Source organism: Drosophila ananassae, chromosome XR (assembly GCF_017639315.1).
Source record: "Drosophila ananassae strain 14024-0371.13 chromosome XR, ASM1763931v2, whole genome shotgun sequence".
NCBI lineage: Eukaryota > Metazoa > Arthropoda > Insecta > Diptera > Drosophilidae > Drosophila > Drosophila ananassae.
Window position 1 is genome coordinate 3,287,480 of NC_057932.1, and position 21,081 is coordinate 3,308,560.

The 21,081-nt window shown below is 38.1% G+C and overlaps 1 protein-coding gene across 1 annotated transcript in view; it reads left to right on the top strand.

The window, feature by feature from the left end:
* LOC6494135 (39S ribosomal protein L3, mitochondrial) overlaps positions 1-4,685 on the top strand; it is a 68,577-nt gene extending 63,892 nt beyond the window's left edge. The window contains exon 4 of the mRNA XM_001965935.4: positions 4,231-4,685. Within this exon, the coding sequence (XP_001965971.2) occupies positions 4,231-4,651 (421 nt within the window). The 3' untranslated portion in view covers positions 4,652-4,685. The remainder of the gene's footprint in view (positions 1-4,230) is intronic.
* Positions 4,686-21,081: the final 16,396 nt, after the last annotated feature.

Below are 21,081 nucleotides of genomic sequence, written 5' to 3' on the forward strand. Positions count from 1 at the left end.
AGCCCCCAAAGTACATGCGCTACAAAAGAACAACAAAGCGCATGCGAATCTGGGAGAAACAAAGAATATGGAACAGCTAATAACGGGCACTTAGTGGACCGCTGCGGCAAGTTACACTGGGAGAATTAAATAGAAATAAATATGATATTTGATGCTGGCACAAGTCCCAACATTCATAATACTTTACTAACTTAAACTTATATACTTACATACATACGCCGACTTATACTGCGTGTAAAAGAAAGAAGGTTGTGTGCAAAGTTAAAAGGTGATAGCTTTAAAACTGAGAGATAAGTTCGCAAAGAAACAGACAGATTGACAGCTTATATTGACTCAGGAGGTAATCCTAATCAAGAATGTATATACTATATAAGCTCTGGCTACACAATAATACCCTCTGCAAGATTATAAAAATACATAACAGGTTGAAATAAATGTTGTGCAGATTTTTGTAATGCACTGAAGGAATCGTCTCCGTAAATCGTCTCCTACATAAATATATTCTTAATCAGGACGACGAGATGATGGAAATAAAGCATGTCTATCTGCTTCTATTTTGTTCCATACAATTTAAATAACAAAATATGCTAATAACTACGTTTTGTTCTAGGTTTTTTTTAAATGCCTAAGGTATACGTTAAAAAATTAAAAAAAAAAACTTTGTTATTTAAATTATGCATATTTGAACATGCAACCCAACGATTAACTATTTAAATCCACTCTTGGACTGTCGCATAAAGCATGGCGTATCGTTTTAGACAGCCCTTTGCAAGAATAGCGAAAGCCAATTTGCCAAATAAATGATACCAGCTACGCACAACTCGTAGTGCTATGGACACAAATGTGTAATTTATCACAAAAAGCCCTAAAAAATAGTTCAAAGTGAAAATGATATTTCCGATTGATTTCATTTCTTTTAAACGAATGGAAAGGTTAGGGGTTCGACCACTCATTTCATAAAACGAATATGGTCGCAAAAATTTCTTGCGACAGGCCCCAGAGAGCATCTTACTCTCTTTCTTGTTCTTATTCTTATTGAAGGTTGTTCAGTCGCAGAGAAGCGATTTTTTACTAACAAAAAATCATCTGATTTTGTATATTACCCCTAACAATCATCCTTTAGAAGGGGATGCAAGCACCACCCGCTTGCAGAAGAACAACTACTTTTCCATTATTAATATTATTATTATTTATTGGATGTAAACATTAACTGTTATTTATACAACTATTAAAATTAATTATAATTAAGAGTTAGGCAAATTATTCTAATAGAAAAACAATCAGTTTAGATTTTATTACATCTAGGGATAATTCAGGCGAAAATATATGTGACAATAGGTTATAATTTTTATAGATAACGTAAAAAGGATCATGATCCGCAAAATTAGATCTGCAAATTGGTAACCAAAGGGGTCGGAAGGACCTGGTTGACCTGTTTGAAACACAGAAAAGTATCTTTTCGAGTAAAAGTTTCAAGTCAACTTGACCAAGAATAATTTTATGAAGGAGCATGGCCCCAGCACAAGTACGACGTACCTGCAATGGTGGCAAGTCTAATAACTTTAGCCGACAACGATATGGTGGAACAAGATCATCTGAGTCCCAGTTTAAATATTTTAAGGCAAATAAAAGAAACTGATTTTGCACTGATTCAATACTTCTTTGATGAACCATATACTGCGGACTCCAAACGCATGATTAGTATTCCAGGATCGGTCGAACCAAAGAGATATAGAACGTTTTAGTGGTGAAGGGATCATCAAACTCTTTTGACCAACGCTTGATAAAAGCAAGTACTCCTCTGGCTTTATTAACTGTTACAGAAATATGTTCGTTAAACGACAGCTTGTGATCGAAAGGAACTCCAAGATCATTCATTAAGGAAACCCGATCTAAAACGAAATTCCCAAGTGAGTACGAGATGACATGAGGCATGCTACGATTAAACGTCATAACCTTGCACTTTGAGCAGTTTAGTGAGAGGAGATTGTTAGAGCACCACAAGAAGACTTCATCAATGTCAAATTACAGATTTCTATGAAGGACACTTCCTTCAGAGAAAAAAAACACAGAGCTAGCCATCATCAGCATACATAAGTGTGTAGTAGCATAGCTTGCGACACTAGGTAAGTCGATAACAAAAAGGATAAACAGGAAAGGTCCTAAGTGGCTGCGTTGCGGAACACCAGCTGTAACGTTTATAACTTGTGATGTGATGTTCTTGAACAAAACACGCTGCGTACGATTTGAAAGATGTGAAGTCCTCCACTGTATGATATTTGGAGAAAAACCCATAAGATACAGTTTCTAGAGAAGGAGACGGTGATTTACAGAATCGAAAGCTTTGCTAATATCAGTGTAAACAACATCGGTTAGCATTCTCTTTAGATAACCCTTTTGGACGATCGAAGGGAATTCAAGCAGATTGGTTGTAGTTGAACGAAGCTTGAGAAAATGTGCTTTCGCAATGATGTTGCAGTTGCGATGTTAACAGTTTTTTGTGAAGCAGCTTGGGAATCGCAGAAAGTTTAGCAATTCCGCGGTAGTTTTCTATAAGTATTTTCAAACCTTTCTTATGGAGTGGAATAATAAAAGATTCATTCCATTTCTTGGGAAGGCATGAAAGGTACAAAGATAAATTGATAGGGTAGTAAGAGGATAACATAGGATATCGGAGCAGAACCTGGGAATATAGCTCGAGATGTTATCAGAACCATCAGAGTATTTAGAATTTAATTCATTTGAATCGGACGAATAGGTTGATTGAAAAAATGAAGTAAAGGGGTTATCAATACATACCTTGTTCTGAAGAATCGAAAATATTTTTATAAGTTAGGGAAGGGGGAAAAAGACTGGATTTACGTTTCATATTGAGAAACGAATAGAAGGAGCTCGGATAATTTCGGAAAATTGCCTTACAATTCACGATGTAACGGTTATAAAGTTGACTATTAAGAATAATTAACTGGTTGCGAATGTAAAGAAAATTATGTGAGAAGAAACAAAGATCCCGACTTAAGAAACATATTTTTAACTCTAGATTCCCTGAGACCAGTCAGAGGCCTAGGTGACGGTACAACAGGAACTTGCAGGTTTCCAACGATGGAGGATCCAAGACGATAGGTGGACCAAGACTCCTTGACGATTCCATTAGCTGACTTGGTGAACGGATCACTTCCACAGGATCATCAGTAGGCGATGATGTATTAGGCCTTAAAGATGTATCTTTATTTATTTTATGAGCAGGAGACCATGTCATGCCAATATTCTTTATGATAAGATCACTTATCTGTCCATTGTGCCCACCACCAGCACATTTAATATGTGAGCAGTTGTTGCAAAGCCAGTGATGCATCCTCCAAACTCGCATTTCTTAGCAGTGCAAATTAGACTCATTACACAGCCACACAAAAAAAAAGTGTCCGGGTTGGGAGATCAGAGTACCCTATCCCCATGTATTTTGGACCGCTGAACACGAATCTGAAGTCCGTTTTGGTCCTGCACGTGTACGTTTCTTCCTAACCTCAAAAAAAGTTTTACGTTTTTGGAGGTATGCGGTTTTTGGGGTCGCTGATTACGAATTTGAAGTCAGATTTTCAAAATTCAATATGGCGGATCCAATATGACGGACGAATTTTTGAAAAATTTTTGGATTATCATGAAACTGGGTACTTAGGGGTTTTTGGGGTCGCTGATTACGAATCTAAAGTCAGATTTTCCAAATTCAATATGACGGATTCAATGGGGCGGACGAATTTTCAAAAAATTCGTGGAAAAATTCCGCCATATTGGATTCGCCATATTGAATTTTGAAAATCTGACTTCAAATTCGTAATCAGCGACCCCAAAAACCCCTGGGTACCCAGTTTCATGAAAATCCAATAAATTAAAAAAAAAGTCGCATACCTCCAAAAACGTAAAACTTTTTTTGAGGTTAGGAAGAAACGTACACGTGCAGGACCAAAACGGACTTTAGATTTGATCTCCCAACCCGGACACTTTTTTTTTTTTGTGTGGCTGTGTAATGAGTCTAATTTGCACTGCTAAGCACTGCTTGTTCCCATGTTACCACCAATCCTGAGGATTGATTTTGTCCACCACCAACACTGAGGCATATTTTAAGAAGGCACAAATAATCACAAACTCCAAAAAAGCACATAGTTTTAAAGTATTCTTAAAAAAAATAATATTTAAAATTTATCTTTTAAAATTTGAACATTTTTTTTTCAGAATCGATTACGGATTTCAAGGTGTAGTAAAGAGATTTGGTTTTAAAGGAATGCCTGCGTCACATGGTGTTACCAAAACGCATCGTCGAGTAGGCAACATAGGTGGAGGTGGTGAAAAGGGTCGTGTTTGGCCTGGAACAAAGATGCCCGGACGTATGGGTAGTCGATGGCGTATCAACAAAGGATTACAAGTGTTGCGCACTTATTTAAAGTATAATGTCATGTGGGTTCAGGGCAGCGCTGTGCCTGGACCCACCGGTGGTATTGTATATTTATATGATACAATTTTGCCACACCGAAAAAAAAAAATTTCATCGATAGCTTCATTAAGTTATGAAAATATAGATAAAGTCACGGATGATATATGGTCTGAAAAATTGCATAGATTTAAAGACATAAGAATGACACATAAAAACGAATAAACTTGGAAATAAATAAGTTTCATATTAAAAAAAACTCTCGGAAAAATTTGTGGTTTAATTTCCTTCGTATTATTGGAGAAAAGGAAATGGGGAAAAAATCTAAAAAAATTTTTTTTTCGTAATTCGATATTTAAGATCAGGAGAGCTGAATGCTGCCTAACTGCGGGGCCCGTACGAACACATAAATTAAATCACAGCACTCATATAAAAAGAGTTATATTATTTTATTTTGTGTGTTATTTTATATCTTTTACCCAATTATTATACCCTTGCAGAGGGTATTATAATTTTGGTCAAAAGTGTGCAACGCAGTGAAGGAGACATCTCCGACCCCATAAAGTATATATATTCTTGATCAGGATCACCTCCTGAGCCGATATGAGCATGTCCGTCTGTCCGTTTCTACGCAAACTAGTCTCTCAGTTTTAAAGCTATCGAGTTAAAACTTTGCACACATCCTTCTTTTTTTTGCAGGTAGTATATAAGTCTGAACGGCCGGGATCGGTCGACTATATCCTATAGCTGCCATGATGGAAATGCCATAACTTCGTTGTTTTTCAAGTTAGAAGGATGAGATTTCAATGCATTCTAATTTGGGCAAACTTATACGACCCGTCAAATTTTATAAGGATCGGCCGACTATATACGATCCGCTATATATCTAATAATATAAGATGCGTGGCGCCACCTAGCGGACTGCGACTCAACTGCAAGAGTATATAAACTTCGGCTCCGCCCGAAGTTAGCTTTCCTTGTTCTTGTTTCTTGTTTTTTATCTATTATAATTTTGGCCAAAATTCTAAAAAATGATCAGTCAGAAGGATGTGATTTTCTTGACATTGTATTATTAAAGTAAATTCATCCAATAGACCAGATTTCACAAAGACCGATTGACTATAGCCTATAGCTGATATATGATTGAACGATCCGAAATTGTACAACTCCTTATCTTTAATGATATAGGGTTGGGATTATTTTTACATTTTGTATTATAAATAAATTGATTTAATTAATTAGAATTATTTTTTTGAAAATTCATTTTAAAAATTAAATTCTCTCATGAATCGTCTAACAATAGCTAATATTTGCAAAACTATAGTGTTTTTTATAGTTGGCCGATCCCTGCAAGAATTTTATTATAAAGGAATTGTGTCAAAATATGCCGAGTAATAGTTATTATTCAGTAATATTATGCGGCTTGTCATTAAAAAGTTAGAAAATTGATGAAAAAATGCGTTTCCATGTTGTTTTAAACGTAATTGTTTAATTGTAAGCATTGTTATGTAGTAGTAATACGGACAAGTATGTTTTTGAAAAAGAATCTATTTTTTTTTTATTATTTGTTTAAGAGATATATTAATGCGCTGGATCTATTCTTGAAGCCCATTTGTTCTCTCCCGTACCGCTTAGGACTCACCCTATTTTTGTTCTTATCTCTGCATTATCTTTGCATTTTTTACTAGCTCGCACTAATCGCTCTTTTTAAGCTCGCTTTTTTCTTTTCCTTGAAACAGTGGTTCAACGTACTTCCTATAAAAAACAAGAAAGGAAACCTAACTTCGGACGGAGCCGAAGCTGATATATCCTGAAGTTTTATAGCAGCTTATATTATAATATATATATCGGATCGTATATAGTTGGCCGATTCTTATGAGAGTTAAAATTATATATTTCCATGAAATCAATTTTCTAATTAAAAATGTAGAAAATAACCAAGCATCTTTGAAAATAGCAAGGTTGGAATTTTCGAAAATCACCCAATAGGGTAATCAACCATCCGAACCCCCGGTACAAATTGATGCAGTGTTAGTAACTGCGACACCAAAACCCTTGCAGGTGATCCCACCATCGAAACACATTTTTGTTCCGGCTTGCCCCTGATACTTCTGAGATTGATATCTCGGCTTACATCAAAGCCAACACAAAAGCCGATATAAAGGTGGTGGATATTATAAATTACCAGACACACGGTCATCTTTCAAAATACGTGTGCCCTTGCAGATATTCAAAACGATTTGTTCCGCCAGCTTTTGGCCAGAGAACATTTTCGTCCAAGAACATCAGCCAAGAACTGTGAAGAAAAAAATAACCAAACCTATGGGTGTAAAACTCCCACATGTTACGGCCACTGACTAACCTTTCACCTCATCTTCCTCAGTTTCAAAAAACTAATGTCTTCACTTAAACTTTCCAATCAGAATACTAGAGGGTTACGTAGAAAACTTCCCAAACTATATTCCGATAGTTCTTTCTTTGCATCTCACATTAAAGTGCTTACAGAAACTTGGTTAAAGCTGGAGAAGCCAAGCTCCAAAGTTTATCCAAGTAGGTATATCACTTTAAGATGTGATAGAACTCTGCGAAAAAGAGGAGGACTGTTCATTTCTGTAGACTCTAAATTCGCTTCTGAAGAGGTAAAATCACAAGAGTTTGGTGTCATTGAATTTCTTTGTATTAAAATTATTTTTTCCGGTATACTGTTTTTACATACCACTTTCGTCCGAACCGCCCACATACTGGCAGCATTTTTCCGCTATTCGCTTCGTTTCTGATCGTCTGTCTGATGGTGACCAGCTGATAGCTCTGGTGGACTTTAATATCCCAGAACTCATGTGGTCTAATGTTGATAATCCACCGTCTTTTTTAGTTAACTCGCACCACGACATCCCTGCGGGCATGTTCGACATGTCACTCGGGAAAGTTAAGCACGTTAAGATCCTTATGGAATCCTTATGGTCCTGACGGAATTACTCTTTCCAGAACTTTGCCCCTTTCTAATCCGGAGGATCCATATCATCCCACTCTTCAGGTTGTAATCGAAACCAATACTTTAACTGACCTTAAGCCTCTACTTAAATCTCGTAAAGGTCGTTTCTTTTGTAAGGATGACTTTACGAAACTGAATAAATAAATTTTTGATTTTGACTGGTCCGATCTACTGACATGTGAAGATATAAACATTGCCTTACTTAAATTTTTTCACGTTTAAATATATTTTTCGACGCTTGCGTGTCGTGAAAATATCCGTCCGCTTCAAATAATCCGCCTTGGTATAAAAAGCACCTATTAAATTTAATGAACGTCATGAATAGATAGTTCAGCAGAATAGCAGTTTTATAACTTTGTAAACACTAAGCGCAAACATGTATCTTTTCCTCCTCTGATCAGGCAATGGCCGATCTCTTTGCACAGTTTCAATTTTTATTATACCATGATACAGAGTCGTCCATATATGTTTGACCACATAAAAATAAAATCAAATACTTATTACTCCTTATTTTAGCTGATCGCCGCTTGACATTGTACAAGCTCAGTGAAAAGAAAGAGCGGTATTCATATATCCCGTCAATTTGTGGGCTCTTTGGGCGTTATAATTCAAGCGAGAATGATCCAATGATTATGCAGAAGTATATTTTTTTTATACCCTTGCAGATGGTATTATAATTTTGGTCAAACGTGTGCAACGCAGTGAAGGAGACATCTTCGACCCTTTAAAGTATATATATTCTTGATCAGGATCACCTCCTGAGTCGATATGAGCTTGTCCGTCTGTCTGTTTGTCTGTCTGTCTGTCTGATTCTACGCAAACTAGTCTCTTAGTTTTAAAGCTATCGAGTTGAAATTTTGCACACAACCTTGTTTGGTTTTGCAGGCAGTATTTAAGTCGGCAAGGCCGTGATCGGTCGACAATATCCATATAACAGATTGATTGGAAATGCCATAATTTTGGTGTTTTATTAAATTAGAGGGTTGGGACTTTCCACACATGTTATATTTGACCGAAACATCTGGCGTACAACATTTCATAGGGATCGGCCGACTATATCACATATCTGATTTAGAACGATAGGAATTGGTATAACTTTTGTGTTATAAAGATGGGATTTGGTACAGATTTTATTTTGGGCAAAATAATCCGATTTGCCAAATTTCATAAGGATCGGCCGACTATATGCTATAGCTGCTATATAACTGAACGATCGGAATTGGCATAACTTTGGTGTCTTTTAAGCTAGAATGATGGGACTTTCTACGGATCCATTTTGGGCAATCTTATTTGTTCTGCCAAATTTCATTAGGATCGGCCGACTATATCCTATAGCTGCCATATGACTGAACGATCGGAAAATGGCACAACCTTAACTGCAACGGTATATTCAACTTCGGCTCCGCCCGAAATTAGCTTTCCTTTCTTGTTTTAAATAAAAAATAATATAAAATATAAATAATTTATTATTTGAATTTTTGTTTGTTTTTATGTATAGTAGAAATAAATAGAGATTATTCGCAAAAAGAAATTTTGAAGATTAATAAACTTTTAACACTTTGAACTTAGAAATGGCAAACATGGATCCACATGTGCTCGCCATTGTATGTATAATTTATCGTATTTTGGCAGGTCATCACCGGTATTCGACCTCGCCAAAAGATTTTTTATTTGATATTCTATATAATTTGATTCTATATATTTGATATCTATAAATTATAATATATAGGGGGCTTGAGCTTCCGATTGTGGTAGGATGGTGGACTTGACATTTCATCCAGTTTTTAAATCCGTTATTGAGAATGAAGTATTATAGACAAATCCTTTATTTATTTTAAAATGGAGCATAGAGGAAAAACCAGCGATGATCTGAGAAAAGTTAGAAAAATAAATTGAAGGAGTAACAGTGTGTGGCAGGAAAGAAATAAGAGGTATTCTGAATAACAAGAAAAGAACCGCGGGGTAAGAATACTTTGACAGCACGGCAGGTGCTCAAGAGAATTAATACAGAAAATTAAGGACCGAAAGTTTTACAAAATATCATATTTGTTAAAGAATGTTCATAGCTTTCTGTTATCTCAAAACCTATCAAAAACTCAAAATGGAGTGGTAGTAGTACAAGACATTTGAGGAAACTTTTAACATTTGAGGACTTTATCGATAGACACCTCAAATCCTCACCTAAATTAACGAAAAAATGTTATGATGAAGTAAAAAGCGTGACTATGACCCAAAAGCCAGGTTGCAATATGATACATATGATACAATATGATGATGAAAGCAATGTTGATACATTTTTTAATATTGAAAATATATTAAAAAGGATTGCTTGTTTTCTGATTTTTCTAATGATTATTTTTGATTCTTTTATTTCGCTTAGAAAATAATGATTATTTTGTGATTTTTAACATAAATAAAAACAATGATAAAATACATAAATAAAAACAATTGTAAATACTATAATTTGACGTTCCTGGTTGAAATTTATAGGCTTAGACACATTGTAAGAATCAGAAAAGATAAGGGACTGAGTATTTATGTTTAAAACTGAGTATTTATCAGGCTTGTATTTATGTATGTCTTCCACATGCGTATACATACTTATACATATATTCATATATACTTAAGTAGAAGCATCCTTGACAAACAGTTATGTGTAAGCTTAGATTATAAAGCTTTAAAGTGCACGCTTATGTCGATCAGTAGCTCCTTTCTACCATTTGTCACTTGTAACGTTAATGAAAGAAAAACATTTTTCTAGTCAAGATAGAGTCAAAACTAGGGGCTTTATCTAGACTAGAAAAATTATATTATATTATCAAAGTCCGATAAACTGCGATTTGATGCAGACAACCGTCTTGGTGACTCCGAGAGTCAGAATAAATTTCGAGCAATTCCCTTAGAACTGAAATATGCGTTTTCAGCGCGCTTAGATTCGAGCCTTGGGAGATCTGGCTCATACCTAATAGAGGTCTAAGGATAAGGATAAATTCTTATTACCTCAGCCATAGATACATTCGAATAGAAAAGAATAAATGAGTGCAAGAGACAGAACGATTAAAGTGAGTGGGGGAGAGCGGGAAAGAGAACATTCTCACTCATTTTCATTCTATTGTTTTGAGTCCAAATGAGTGAGAGTGAGAAGCCAATAGAGTTCTTTCGGAATGCCGAAAGCAGCCGAATGACTCAAATGGTTTTCGACGCACGTAAATTTTGTTTTGTTTAGGCACACTGATAGATGTCACAATGGAAAACATAATATTGAGTAAGCATAACAGACAGATATTTCTGCTCTATTTTCTCTTTTCCTTTAAGTTTTATTGCGCATTATGTTTACAGTTTAATCATAAACGGAACTAAAAAATATTTTATTTCAGGGAATCAGAAAACCTTTCCAGTATTTTTATTCAAGAAATTCAATTACTCAAAATAAATTTTTTTGTACCCCAACTAATATAGGTATTTTATCAAAATGATACATAGTTTTTTATTTAAATTTAAATTAAGTACAATTTGTAAATTAATTTTAAAAATCACAAAATAATTATTATTTTCTGAGCGAAAAAATAGAAATAAAAAATGACCATAGATCAAGTTTGTCCGCAATCACTCCTCCAAACCATTAAAAATTAGAAAAAACAGAAAATCAAGCAATCATTTTAAACATAAAAGTGCGTAAGCTCGCAATTCAAGATTCCAATTCAAGATGCGTTCCAAAGTAAACAGGACTTTTTGAATCTAGCGCTCTCTAGTGTCGCCATCTATATGTCAACGGGTGCTATCCGTTATCGACTTCCAGTAAAATTTGCATGACATTTCATCTATTGGAAGTGAGGTTATTGCGTTTTAAGTGTCAGTATGTTTTTGTCATCGGTGCGAAAATGAGCTTCGAACAAAGAGCCAACATTAAATTTTGTTTTAAAATTGATAAAACTTTTACCGAAACCGAATCAATTGATGAATCAAGTTTATGGCGATGATTGCCTATCCCGTAGCAGAGTGCACGAGTGGTTTCAGCGTTTTCAAAGTGGTCGCGACGACATAAATAACGATTAATATGTGGGCCAACCAAAATCCGTGACCACCGAAAATTTCATCGAACCTGTGCGTGAATTCATAAAAAATCAGCTGAAATCATCATTGAAATTCATGGATATAGAATTGAACATCTTCAAAACATCGATTTATCGCATTTTGACCGAACATTTACAAAAGGTGCTTACAAAAGGTGTGTGCACGGTTCCACAAAGAATGTGTTCCACCCGGCCAAAACGTTATGCGGTATTCTACCTTGGAGTTTTTAAGTGTTTGGTGCGTCGTATTTGACGTGTTCGGCCCGAATATCGGGAAGATGCAAGTTTTCGTTTGTTGCACGACAATGCGCCATCTCATCGACGCTTGTGACCGACTATTTGACCACACATGACCACAATCACATTTTAAGCATCAACCACTCCCCGTAATCACATGATATTGCACCGTGCGACTAATACCTTTTCTGAAAAATGCATTTGCCGATGAAAAGAAAGCGTTATGCAGACGTAGAGGCCATTCAAAAGAGCTTGCACCGGCATACTGGCGGCCGTACCGGGCAACGAGCTCAAACACTTGTTCGACATGATTTGGACCGCACAAAAAGCTGTATTAAAGCAGAGGCAGACTATTTTAAATAAAATAAATTGATTTTCCCAAAAAAATATGTTCTGTCTTTTTTTTTAAAGTCCTGTTTACTTTGGAACGCACCTTGTGCATGCAAAGCATAGAATCCTCAGAGGTTTCCGAGGCTGAAAAAAAAACAAATTTGCGATTTTTTTTCATTTCTAAGTGAATATAATTATTAAATTTTTTTAAAACCTTAAATGGCTATATTTGGAGAGTATCTAGGAATTTTTTTGTTAAAAAATTATTATCTATCCTGTGACGGGCAGTCGGCCGGTGCGTAAAATCTGGCCTTACAGTGTTATCGGAAATACAAAAATTGAAATGATTTATTTAAAATATTAGTTTCTTGTGCGGATGAACGAAGCAATATTGAAACATATGCGATTTTGAATTTTTAGCGCGGTTGTAAAGTCAGAGGTACCATTTTGACATAAAAATCAGCCCATTATTGCCAGTAAAAATGGTAAAAAAATATTTAATAAATGCGATCGTTCATCCGCAAGTATTTATTAAGTATGTTGACTGATACAGAGTTAGACGGCCCTAAAAATCGATTGCTGGGTTGGACGGTCTTTGCGTCGCAGGCGAGATCTGCTAGAAACCCGAGTCAATCCCCGAGCTACGAAATTTGGGTGCGAAGACAGTTTTTCTTTGTAGGACTTTTTTCGCTTCTGGATTTCGTCTTTCCCGCTGGATGTTTTCGTTACGAACATACCATGGTGACCCAGTGATAGTTCTCAAGATTTTTGATTGTGCGTGCTGTATGGTGTCTGCGTTGCTGCTGCTTGCGTTCCCCCACAGCTGAGCCATACGTCCAGATTGTCTTCAGGACTGAATCTATTAGATGATGAGCCAATTGGTTTGTTGCTTGCGTTGGGCATCTGGAGCGACTCAGGATAGCGGTATCGTCGGCGAACGTTGACGTTGTTAGTTGTGCATTCGTAGTATAGAAAACATATAGACATGGGCCGAGTGCGCTTCCTTGTGGAACTCCAGCTTCGATGATATAGTCGTCCGAAGTAGCTGCGTTGCAGCTACCCTATTGTTGAGGTATGATTCCAGTTGCTTGGAGGGTGTATGTTGGAAAATACGTTTTAATTTTGTGCATGAGTCCATTGAGCCAAACTCGGTTGAAAGCTTGAGTTACGTCGAGAAAAATACCGTTACAGTATTCTCGCTGTTCGAAGGCGTATTCCTGATGTTTATCTGGCCACTTGCTCGATGGTTACGTGGTTTTTTCAGAAGCCAAATTGGTGTGCCGGGATAATTTTGCAAGCTTCCAGATGTTGTATTATGCGATTTAGCAAGAATTTTTCAAACAATTTAGACAAACAAGACAGAAGGCTTATTGGTCTGTACAATGACCGAGTTGTGTGGTCTTTTCCAGGCTTCGGCATCATTATAATGATGGATTTCTTCCACTTTTTTGGGAAATAGCCAAGATTAATGATACCAATAAATATTTTAACGACGACGTCTATAGCGCATTTTGGAAGTTCGATCAGCATCTTTGGATCGAGTTCTATGTGGGCACTCACGTACTTTTTGTATTTAAGCCAATTCGTTTTGGCGACGTCAGGCTGAGGGGGTTATTTCTTCGGTTATTCGGTTCGGTTATTTCTGGGCTTTGAATAAGCGTTAAAAGCGCAGGCGAGTGGTCTGATGATAAGTCCGAGACTGTTTTGGCATTTGTTAGATAGCAAGGTATGTTTTTTGTCACCGCAAATTCAATAAGATCTGGCAGCTTGTGTTGGTCGGTTAGCCAGTATGTGGGACGTCCAGGGGAAGCATAGTCCCGTTTATTTCTCATGCTTATAATGGCATTGTACAATTGCCTTCCTCTGGGAGTCACTAAACGTCATCCCCAGTGCGTGTGTTTGACGTTGTAGTTTCCTGCGGCTATAAAACGATCCCCAAGTGAATTGTAGAAGTCCATAAATTGTCCTTCCGAGATTAAGAAACGAGGAGGGCAGTAAACGGCAGCGATTGAAAGGCTTCCGTTTCTTGACTTAATTTGTATCGATGTGGCCTGCAAGAAGTTTGTTGCAATCCTTTGGTGAAAATGGTGCTTAAAGCATTCTCTGATTATAACTCCAGTTCCGCCGTAGGCTTTCCCATCTGGATGATCTGTGCGTAGATTGTATAGCCTCTTTTTTGAAAGTTTTAGTTGCTTGTAAGATGCGTTTCCAGCAGTAGCATAACGTCAATATGGTTTTCGATCAAGAATTGTGACAAATCTAGTTCATGCCGTGAGACACCATTTGCGTTCCACATTGATATTCGTGGAGTCTGCACAGATTATTGTGCATAGACTGTTGTTCCACGAGCAGTTGTATTACCATGTTCAGGTTTTGAACAAGTGTTTGCATGGTCGTTTTCATGAATGACATAAACTCCATCATACTTTGTTGGAGGGTAAGCATCATAGTTTCCGTTCTGGAGCTGTTCTGGTGCCTGTTGAGCGCTTTGTGAGCTAGGCTGAGTTGGATTTTCCATTCCAGATCGTAGAGCATCGGCATAGGAGAAGCCGTTGGTGGTGTTTAAGGGACCAAATGAGGACCTCGCAGCTTTGGCGAAGAAGACATCTAGCCTAGCTTTTGCTTGAAGCTAGGCGCATGACGCATGCGACTCTTCAACTCCTTGTACACCATACATCCTCTATAGTTTGCCTTATGGTTACTGTCCTTGTTTGTAGTGCAGTGAGTAGAGTTTTGGGCGTCCCCGCAGACTACACAGACAGCCCGAAGTGTGCAGTATGACCTAGTGTCTCCATACTCTTGGCAGTTAGTGCATTGCACTGGACCGTTTCGTTTATGTGGCTCTTCAACTGTGATTCTCCGATACAAAAGATATTGCAGCTTGTAGATTGGGTGAAGATTGGATGAACTTCGTTCTTTTTCAGCGACCTGCTTGCTGGCTCGAGCTCGACCTTGAGAGAGGTGGTGGCTTTTTTTCTTTATTTAGAATGTGAACGTTCTTGGCGGCAAAGCCCTTTTCTTTAGGGGCAGTTTTTATTTTCGCGGCGGTAACATCGGGTTCGATTCCCTTTACTACCACTTGTATGCCCTTGCTGCTTTTCAGCTGGTACCTGTAATAGTTTTTCTGAGCATTGTCCAGATTTGGACACGATTCTGAAGTGCTTGGTTTGTCTTCAATCTTCAATCTTGGTTTGCACCTTTGTTCCCTTTGATAAGCGGGAACATGCCAACATGAAAGTTGTCACCGTTTCCGATTAACACCGCAATTCGGTTGATCAGGGCACTCGAGTTTTTCTCCCTGATATAGATTGGAGGGGCTTGGGTTTTTTTGCGGTGTATTGGGCTGGTTGGTTTTTGTCAACCTCCGCCAGTAGGGTAAATCTGTTACTACTGGATTTGCCTGGTTCATTGTCGATTTTATAGACGCTGTTAATTTTTGTTTTATTGCCTGCCGGATTACTCTGCCGGCTGAGCTTGCCCTTAATTTGGATGTAGCGATCCATTCCAGTCTGTGTGACCGGGGCCGTTTTGGCATTTTCCTAAGTTGTTGTTCGCTGTATTTGCTGTAGTCGTTGGTTCCGACCATCTAGACCTTTCTCACGCATTTGCAGGCAGACATAATGAGACAGAATGAGCGCAGAAAAAAGGAATCATTTTGTAATTGCTAAAAAAGTTGGCTACTTAATTGATATTGTTTTCAAAAACTAGCCCAAAAAAATTGTAAGGAACCAAACTGAATAAAAATACATTACTTATAGAAATCGGTTGTTTTTTCTCAAAGTTATTCCATGTTTACATGTTTACCGATATAAAAGATAGAGCACCGTGTAGTTCTAGATAATCATATGAAATACGACGTTTTGATTCGTTGCGAAATTTTGAGTCGGGGCATCGGACCCCACCGACCCGCGTGACTACGAGACAGCTAGAAATTCGCTTGATTGATCAAAATAAGACGGTTCAGAAGCAATAATCGTTTGAGTGTGAAGGAAAGGAAAATAAAAAGAGAAGGTTAGACATTCTATTCAAGCGCTGTTGGATGCGAATATTATAAGACCCAGATCCTCTCCACTTGCAAGTCCGATGTTACTTGTATGGAAGAAAAATGGTACAGACCGTCTCTGTGTTGATTCCTAGGAAAATACAAGCTCTAGTAGACTTACCGCCTCCACAATCCGTCACTCAACTGACACTATTCTCGTATTGGACTGGTATCATATCTTCCTCAGTTTGTACCAAAGTTTTCACAGTTTCGAATTATAGAATATGTTGGGACTTCTGCCATCATCAAATATCGTAATTATTAATAATTTGTTCTGTCAGTGTAACTAGCCGCAGCGGTCCTCTAATTGCTTGTTATCAGCAGTTCCATATTCTTTGATTCTCCCAGGTGCGGATTCTCCAGGATTCTCGCGTGCGCTTTGTTGTTCTTTTGTAGCACATGCACTTTGGGAGCTTTGGTGGAGCTTTTGCGCAAGCTCTTAGTTTTATGAACTTGTTATTCGGCATTGTTTTGGATCGGCCGCGGCATTTGTTTTGGGGTTAAATTGACCCATAATAAATATTGAAATAAGAAATTGAACCTTGTCTATTTAATTCGGCCGCTATCAAAACGCTAATAGCGTAACATTAGGTGACCCCGACGTGATCGCGCTCTGTTTGATTTGTGATCATTAAAGCTTAAAGGAAAAATTGTAAAGGAAAACTTGTTTTTGTTTCCATGACTTTGCACCTTGCACAATTATTTAAATAATTGAGTCTGGAGACGTTGCTAGTGCCTCCTGCAAGCAGGGAAAGTCTTTTGCGGCGAAGAGCAGAGGTTTCTTACCAGGAGATGGAAGCACTGCATCATAAAGTCAAGGCTGCAGTGCAGAAGGACGAGTTCACGATCATGGTACTTGAGCCATTGGAAATGTTGTTGCGTAATAAATTCGCCACGCTTTAGAATGAGTTAGAGCAATTGAGTTTAAGTTGAAGTTGGGAGCGAATTATTCTGTAAGTTCTCCCAGCTTTTCGCTGATGTGCCCGTTGATATTCAGGTGGGAATGGTAAGGTACTCCATGAGGGTGCCGGTTGGGTGGTCTGTTGGAAAATCGTCGCTTAAGCAGTCAGGATTCCCCGCTGGACTGCTGGAATTATGGACCTTAAGATCATGAGCAATATTGAGCAATATTTGGGAGCTTTGGTGGAACTTCTGCGCAAGCTCTTAGTTTTATGCACTTGTTATTCGGCATTGTTTTGGATCGGCCGCGGCATTTGTATAGGGGTTAAATTGACCTATAATAAATATTGAAAATAGAAATTGAACCTTGTCTATTTTATTCAGCCGCTATCAAAACGCAAATAGCGTAACATTTGGTAACACAGCACAGAGCGCCGACACATCCCGTGATAGTTCACCGCGTCCAGAAAACAGCCGGCCAAGAATCGAGTATTCTTAGCAATGGGGAGCGAGTGGACCTGCTGATTGAAGCCAGCTTATTCTTTGACCTGTTGGCGGCTGGCCAAATCCAGTTAGGTCAGGGGCTATCCATCAAAATCTCCATCTCCCTTATCAAAACATCGAATCAAGTCAAAAGGTATAGTGGAGAAACATATAAATTTGACAGAGATCACTGACAATTGCTTTTTAACTGTGCAGCAACTCGACGAAACATCGTCAATTGTTTCTAAATTGCGTAACGATGATCTTTCTGAGGATTTGGCCAAAACGTATGAACTCCCATTCAAACTGTCTCCTAATTGTGCGCCCAATAAAGTGACTAAGGTTAGCCCTTTAGAAATGCTTATTGGCAAAGAAGCAAGGCCATTTGGTTTCGTACCTGTCGACGAAAAAGAGAATGTTGTTGATATTGACCGAGTTAGAGAAATGGCGAAGCAAAACATGCTAAAGAATACCCATTACGATAAGGCTAGATTTGATAAAGCTAAGATTACTATTGTAAGACACAAGGTCGGTGCCTACGTATTGCTTAAGAAAGAAGAGCGACATCAGACAAAACTAGACCCTAAGTTTTAAGTTTTTAGTGACCAAAATATTAGAAGGAGATCGGTATAGACTTAAGGCTTTAAATAGTAATAGGACATATAAGTATTCTCACGAATTTTCGAGACGTATGCGTGGGAAAGGAAACCACAGAGGATGTTAGGGATGGGATGATGAGTGTGATGATGAAAAAGCCCCGAAGATGAATGATGAAGGTGGTGATGAAGATGCCACAGATCAAGCCGGTGAGAGCTGTGATTTTGAAAGGGAATGAAATTTTGGAAATGATCCGTGAATTGTTATTTTGCTGGCTTATGAACCAAACTGCTATTCACGATGTCCGGTTTGGCTGGATATAAGCTGTGGTCTAAAGTAACTCACTTATTGACTGGCCAGTTTATCTTGCGGATGACTGTGTGCTAATTGTTGGCGTGGTTTTTTTAAACTGATGAAGGTTATGATCGCCATATGAAAGAAAAAGCTGAATAATTGAAATTGTTTGAATTTAAGTTAGTGGTAATCCGGATATCATGGCAAACGTTGTATAAGGATAAGACATAAATTTTGTAAACCTTTATTCTGGTATAAGCGCTAGCTTCTAGCTGGTATAAGCGCTAGCTTCTAGCTGGTATACATCTAGCGCCTAGCGCCTAGCGCTAGGTGTATATATGTACACAATTTTATACGTCACTTGAGTTTTTAAAGCACTAATAGGGGTTAAGCCAGGCTCAGAGCTGATTGCTTCCTTTTTCTTATGGGAAAGGGACGACAATTATTACTTGGACCTGAAACTGTCACTAAATTAAATGTTCTGCGCCGGGGGTAATAGTGGGGGTAAATCAAATTGACGAAGTCACGCCGTTTCCTAAATGGACCCGGTGAAACAACCTTTGAGATGCATTCCTGTCGCGTTTGAAGATAAAGTCAACGCCAAGCTGGAGGAAGCGCGCATGCTGGCGAAATCTGACAGTGTTTGGCTATGGGACAGGTCAATCGGAAGATCTGCAGGAAAAATTACCCATTACCTACAAAGCATTTCGAAGCATTCATGACCAGGTTGATGGATGCAGAATTGTTTTCACGGTTGGATCTGAAAGACGCGTGCCATCAATTGGAACTAGAGGAGTCAAGAAGACCAATTACAACCGTCATAACACATTGAGGATTGTTCAGATACAAAAGATTGATGTTTGGCATAAACGCAGTTTCAGAAATTTTACAACGACGAATCGAAAAGCTCTTGGCGTCGTGCTCCAACGTCATGACCTATATCGACGACTTTATCATTTTTTGGAGTAATGAGGCAGTCAAAGCAGTAATGAGGCGACAAAGCAGTCTGAAAGGTTGTATTTGGAAGACGATTAAGATAATATTCCTGGGTCATATTTTAACAGACAGGGCAATTGAAGAAGATCCTGAGAAAATATCGGATAGGTAAGTTGGTTTATTTAAAAATGACCTCGACCAAAATATTATCGCTCTTGCCAGTCGTAGCTTAACGGATGTAGGAAAATGTTACTCTCAAACTGAGAAATAGAGTTTGGTTTTAGTCTGGGCAGTCCATAAAAGGGAAAAGGACAATTTAGCTGATTGTTTATCCCGTTTGTGTGAAGGAGGACCTTCTACTTGTTATGATATTAAAGGCGAACTACTGCTATTTTTTGAGAATGCCGCACCCACACTAATAGCTATATCCGAAAAGAGCGCTAAGGATAAAGAAATCGTCGACGCATTGATGTTGCTTCAACATCCCATGTTTCGTGACTTTTTTCGTGACAAACAATTGGAACCATCATGCTAAGAGGAGTGCGCATTGTCATCCCCACGGCACTAAGGCACACGGTGTTGGTTCTAGCCCATGAAGGCCACCCTGGGGACTCGGAAGCGACGACTACGCTTGAACTGAGAAATTTGTAAAGGATTGTCCCGAGTGCATCTTAGTAACCCAGGCGACAAATCCACCGCCATGAAGAGAACAGAGTTTCCAAATGGTCCGTTGCTTTCAGTCGCTACAGACCTACAGATACAAATAAGTTCTAATAAACTATTACTCTAAGTACATGGAGTTTAAGCTTCTGCCCTTAATTAAATCTCAATCAATTATTGAAGAATGCAAGGAAATTTTAAGTAGGCTGTGTTACCCAAAGGAATTGCGGACTGATAATGGTAGGCAATACGTGAGTAGGGACTTTCGAAACTATTGCCAATCGTGCTGCATTGAGCAAATCACAACACCAACTTATTGGCCACAGTCAAATGGCCCTTAAAGATGATATCCAAACCTTTACACTCATGTACTTTGTCACTCCTCATGGGAAACAGGAACGGCTCAAACAGAATTAATGTTCGACAGAGTCATTCGGGATAAGATCCTGGGAATACAGGATTTAGTAGGAGAGTTTGCCGATGCAGCGGAAATGGATAAAGATTATGCAAATAAAGAAAAAGGAAGGGAAATGGAAGACAAAAGAAGGGGTTCAAAGGAGTTAAATGTAAACGTTGGAGACAAAGTGGTTCTTAAGAATGTAGTTTTTCCTCATGAACTAACTCCTAACTTCGACATCGCGGTATTGAGGTGGCAAAAAGGACAGGTGATATAGTTCAAGTAGTAGGTAAAGGTTGAATGCTGATGAGGTTTTAGCAGAAACGTGCTCAGAACGTTTTGACGTACGGCCATAATTTATGTTGTTTACAGGGACTTGATAAAATCAATTTGGCAGAAAATGGAATTCGATAGATGTGGCGCGGACTAAACGCGAGGTAAAGTCCTTAAAGAAGATACGTTGAGTTCTCCGACATAAGTAGACCGAAATCCAGATAAGAAGATTAGTTGGGAATCCCAAAAGTCTGAGTTTACTTATAAGAAGCGAATGGGTAAAAGAGTAAAATTCTTTACTAAAGTCAGTGTAAATGACATCTGTTTGTAAGCCATATCGGATCCCATCCGTGACAAAATATGTTAGCTCCAATAAGTTGGTAGTGGTGGAGCGGCGCTTCATGAAGCCATGCTGGCACGGAGTTATAATTGAACTACATA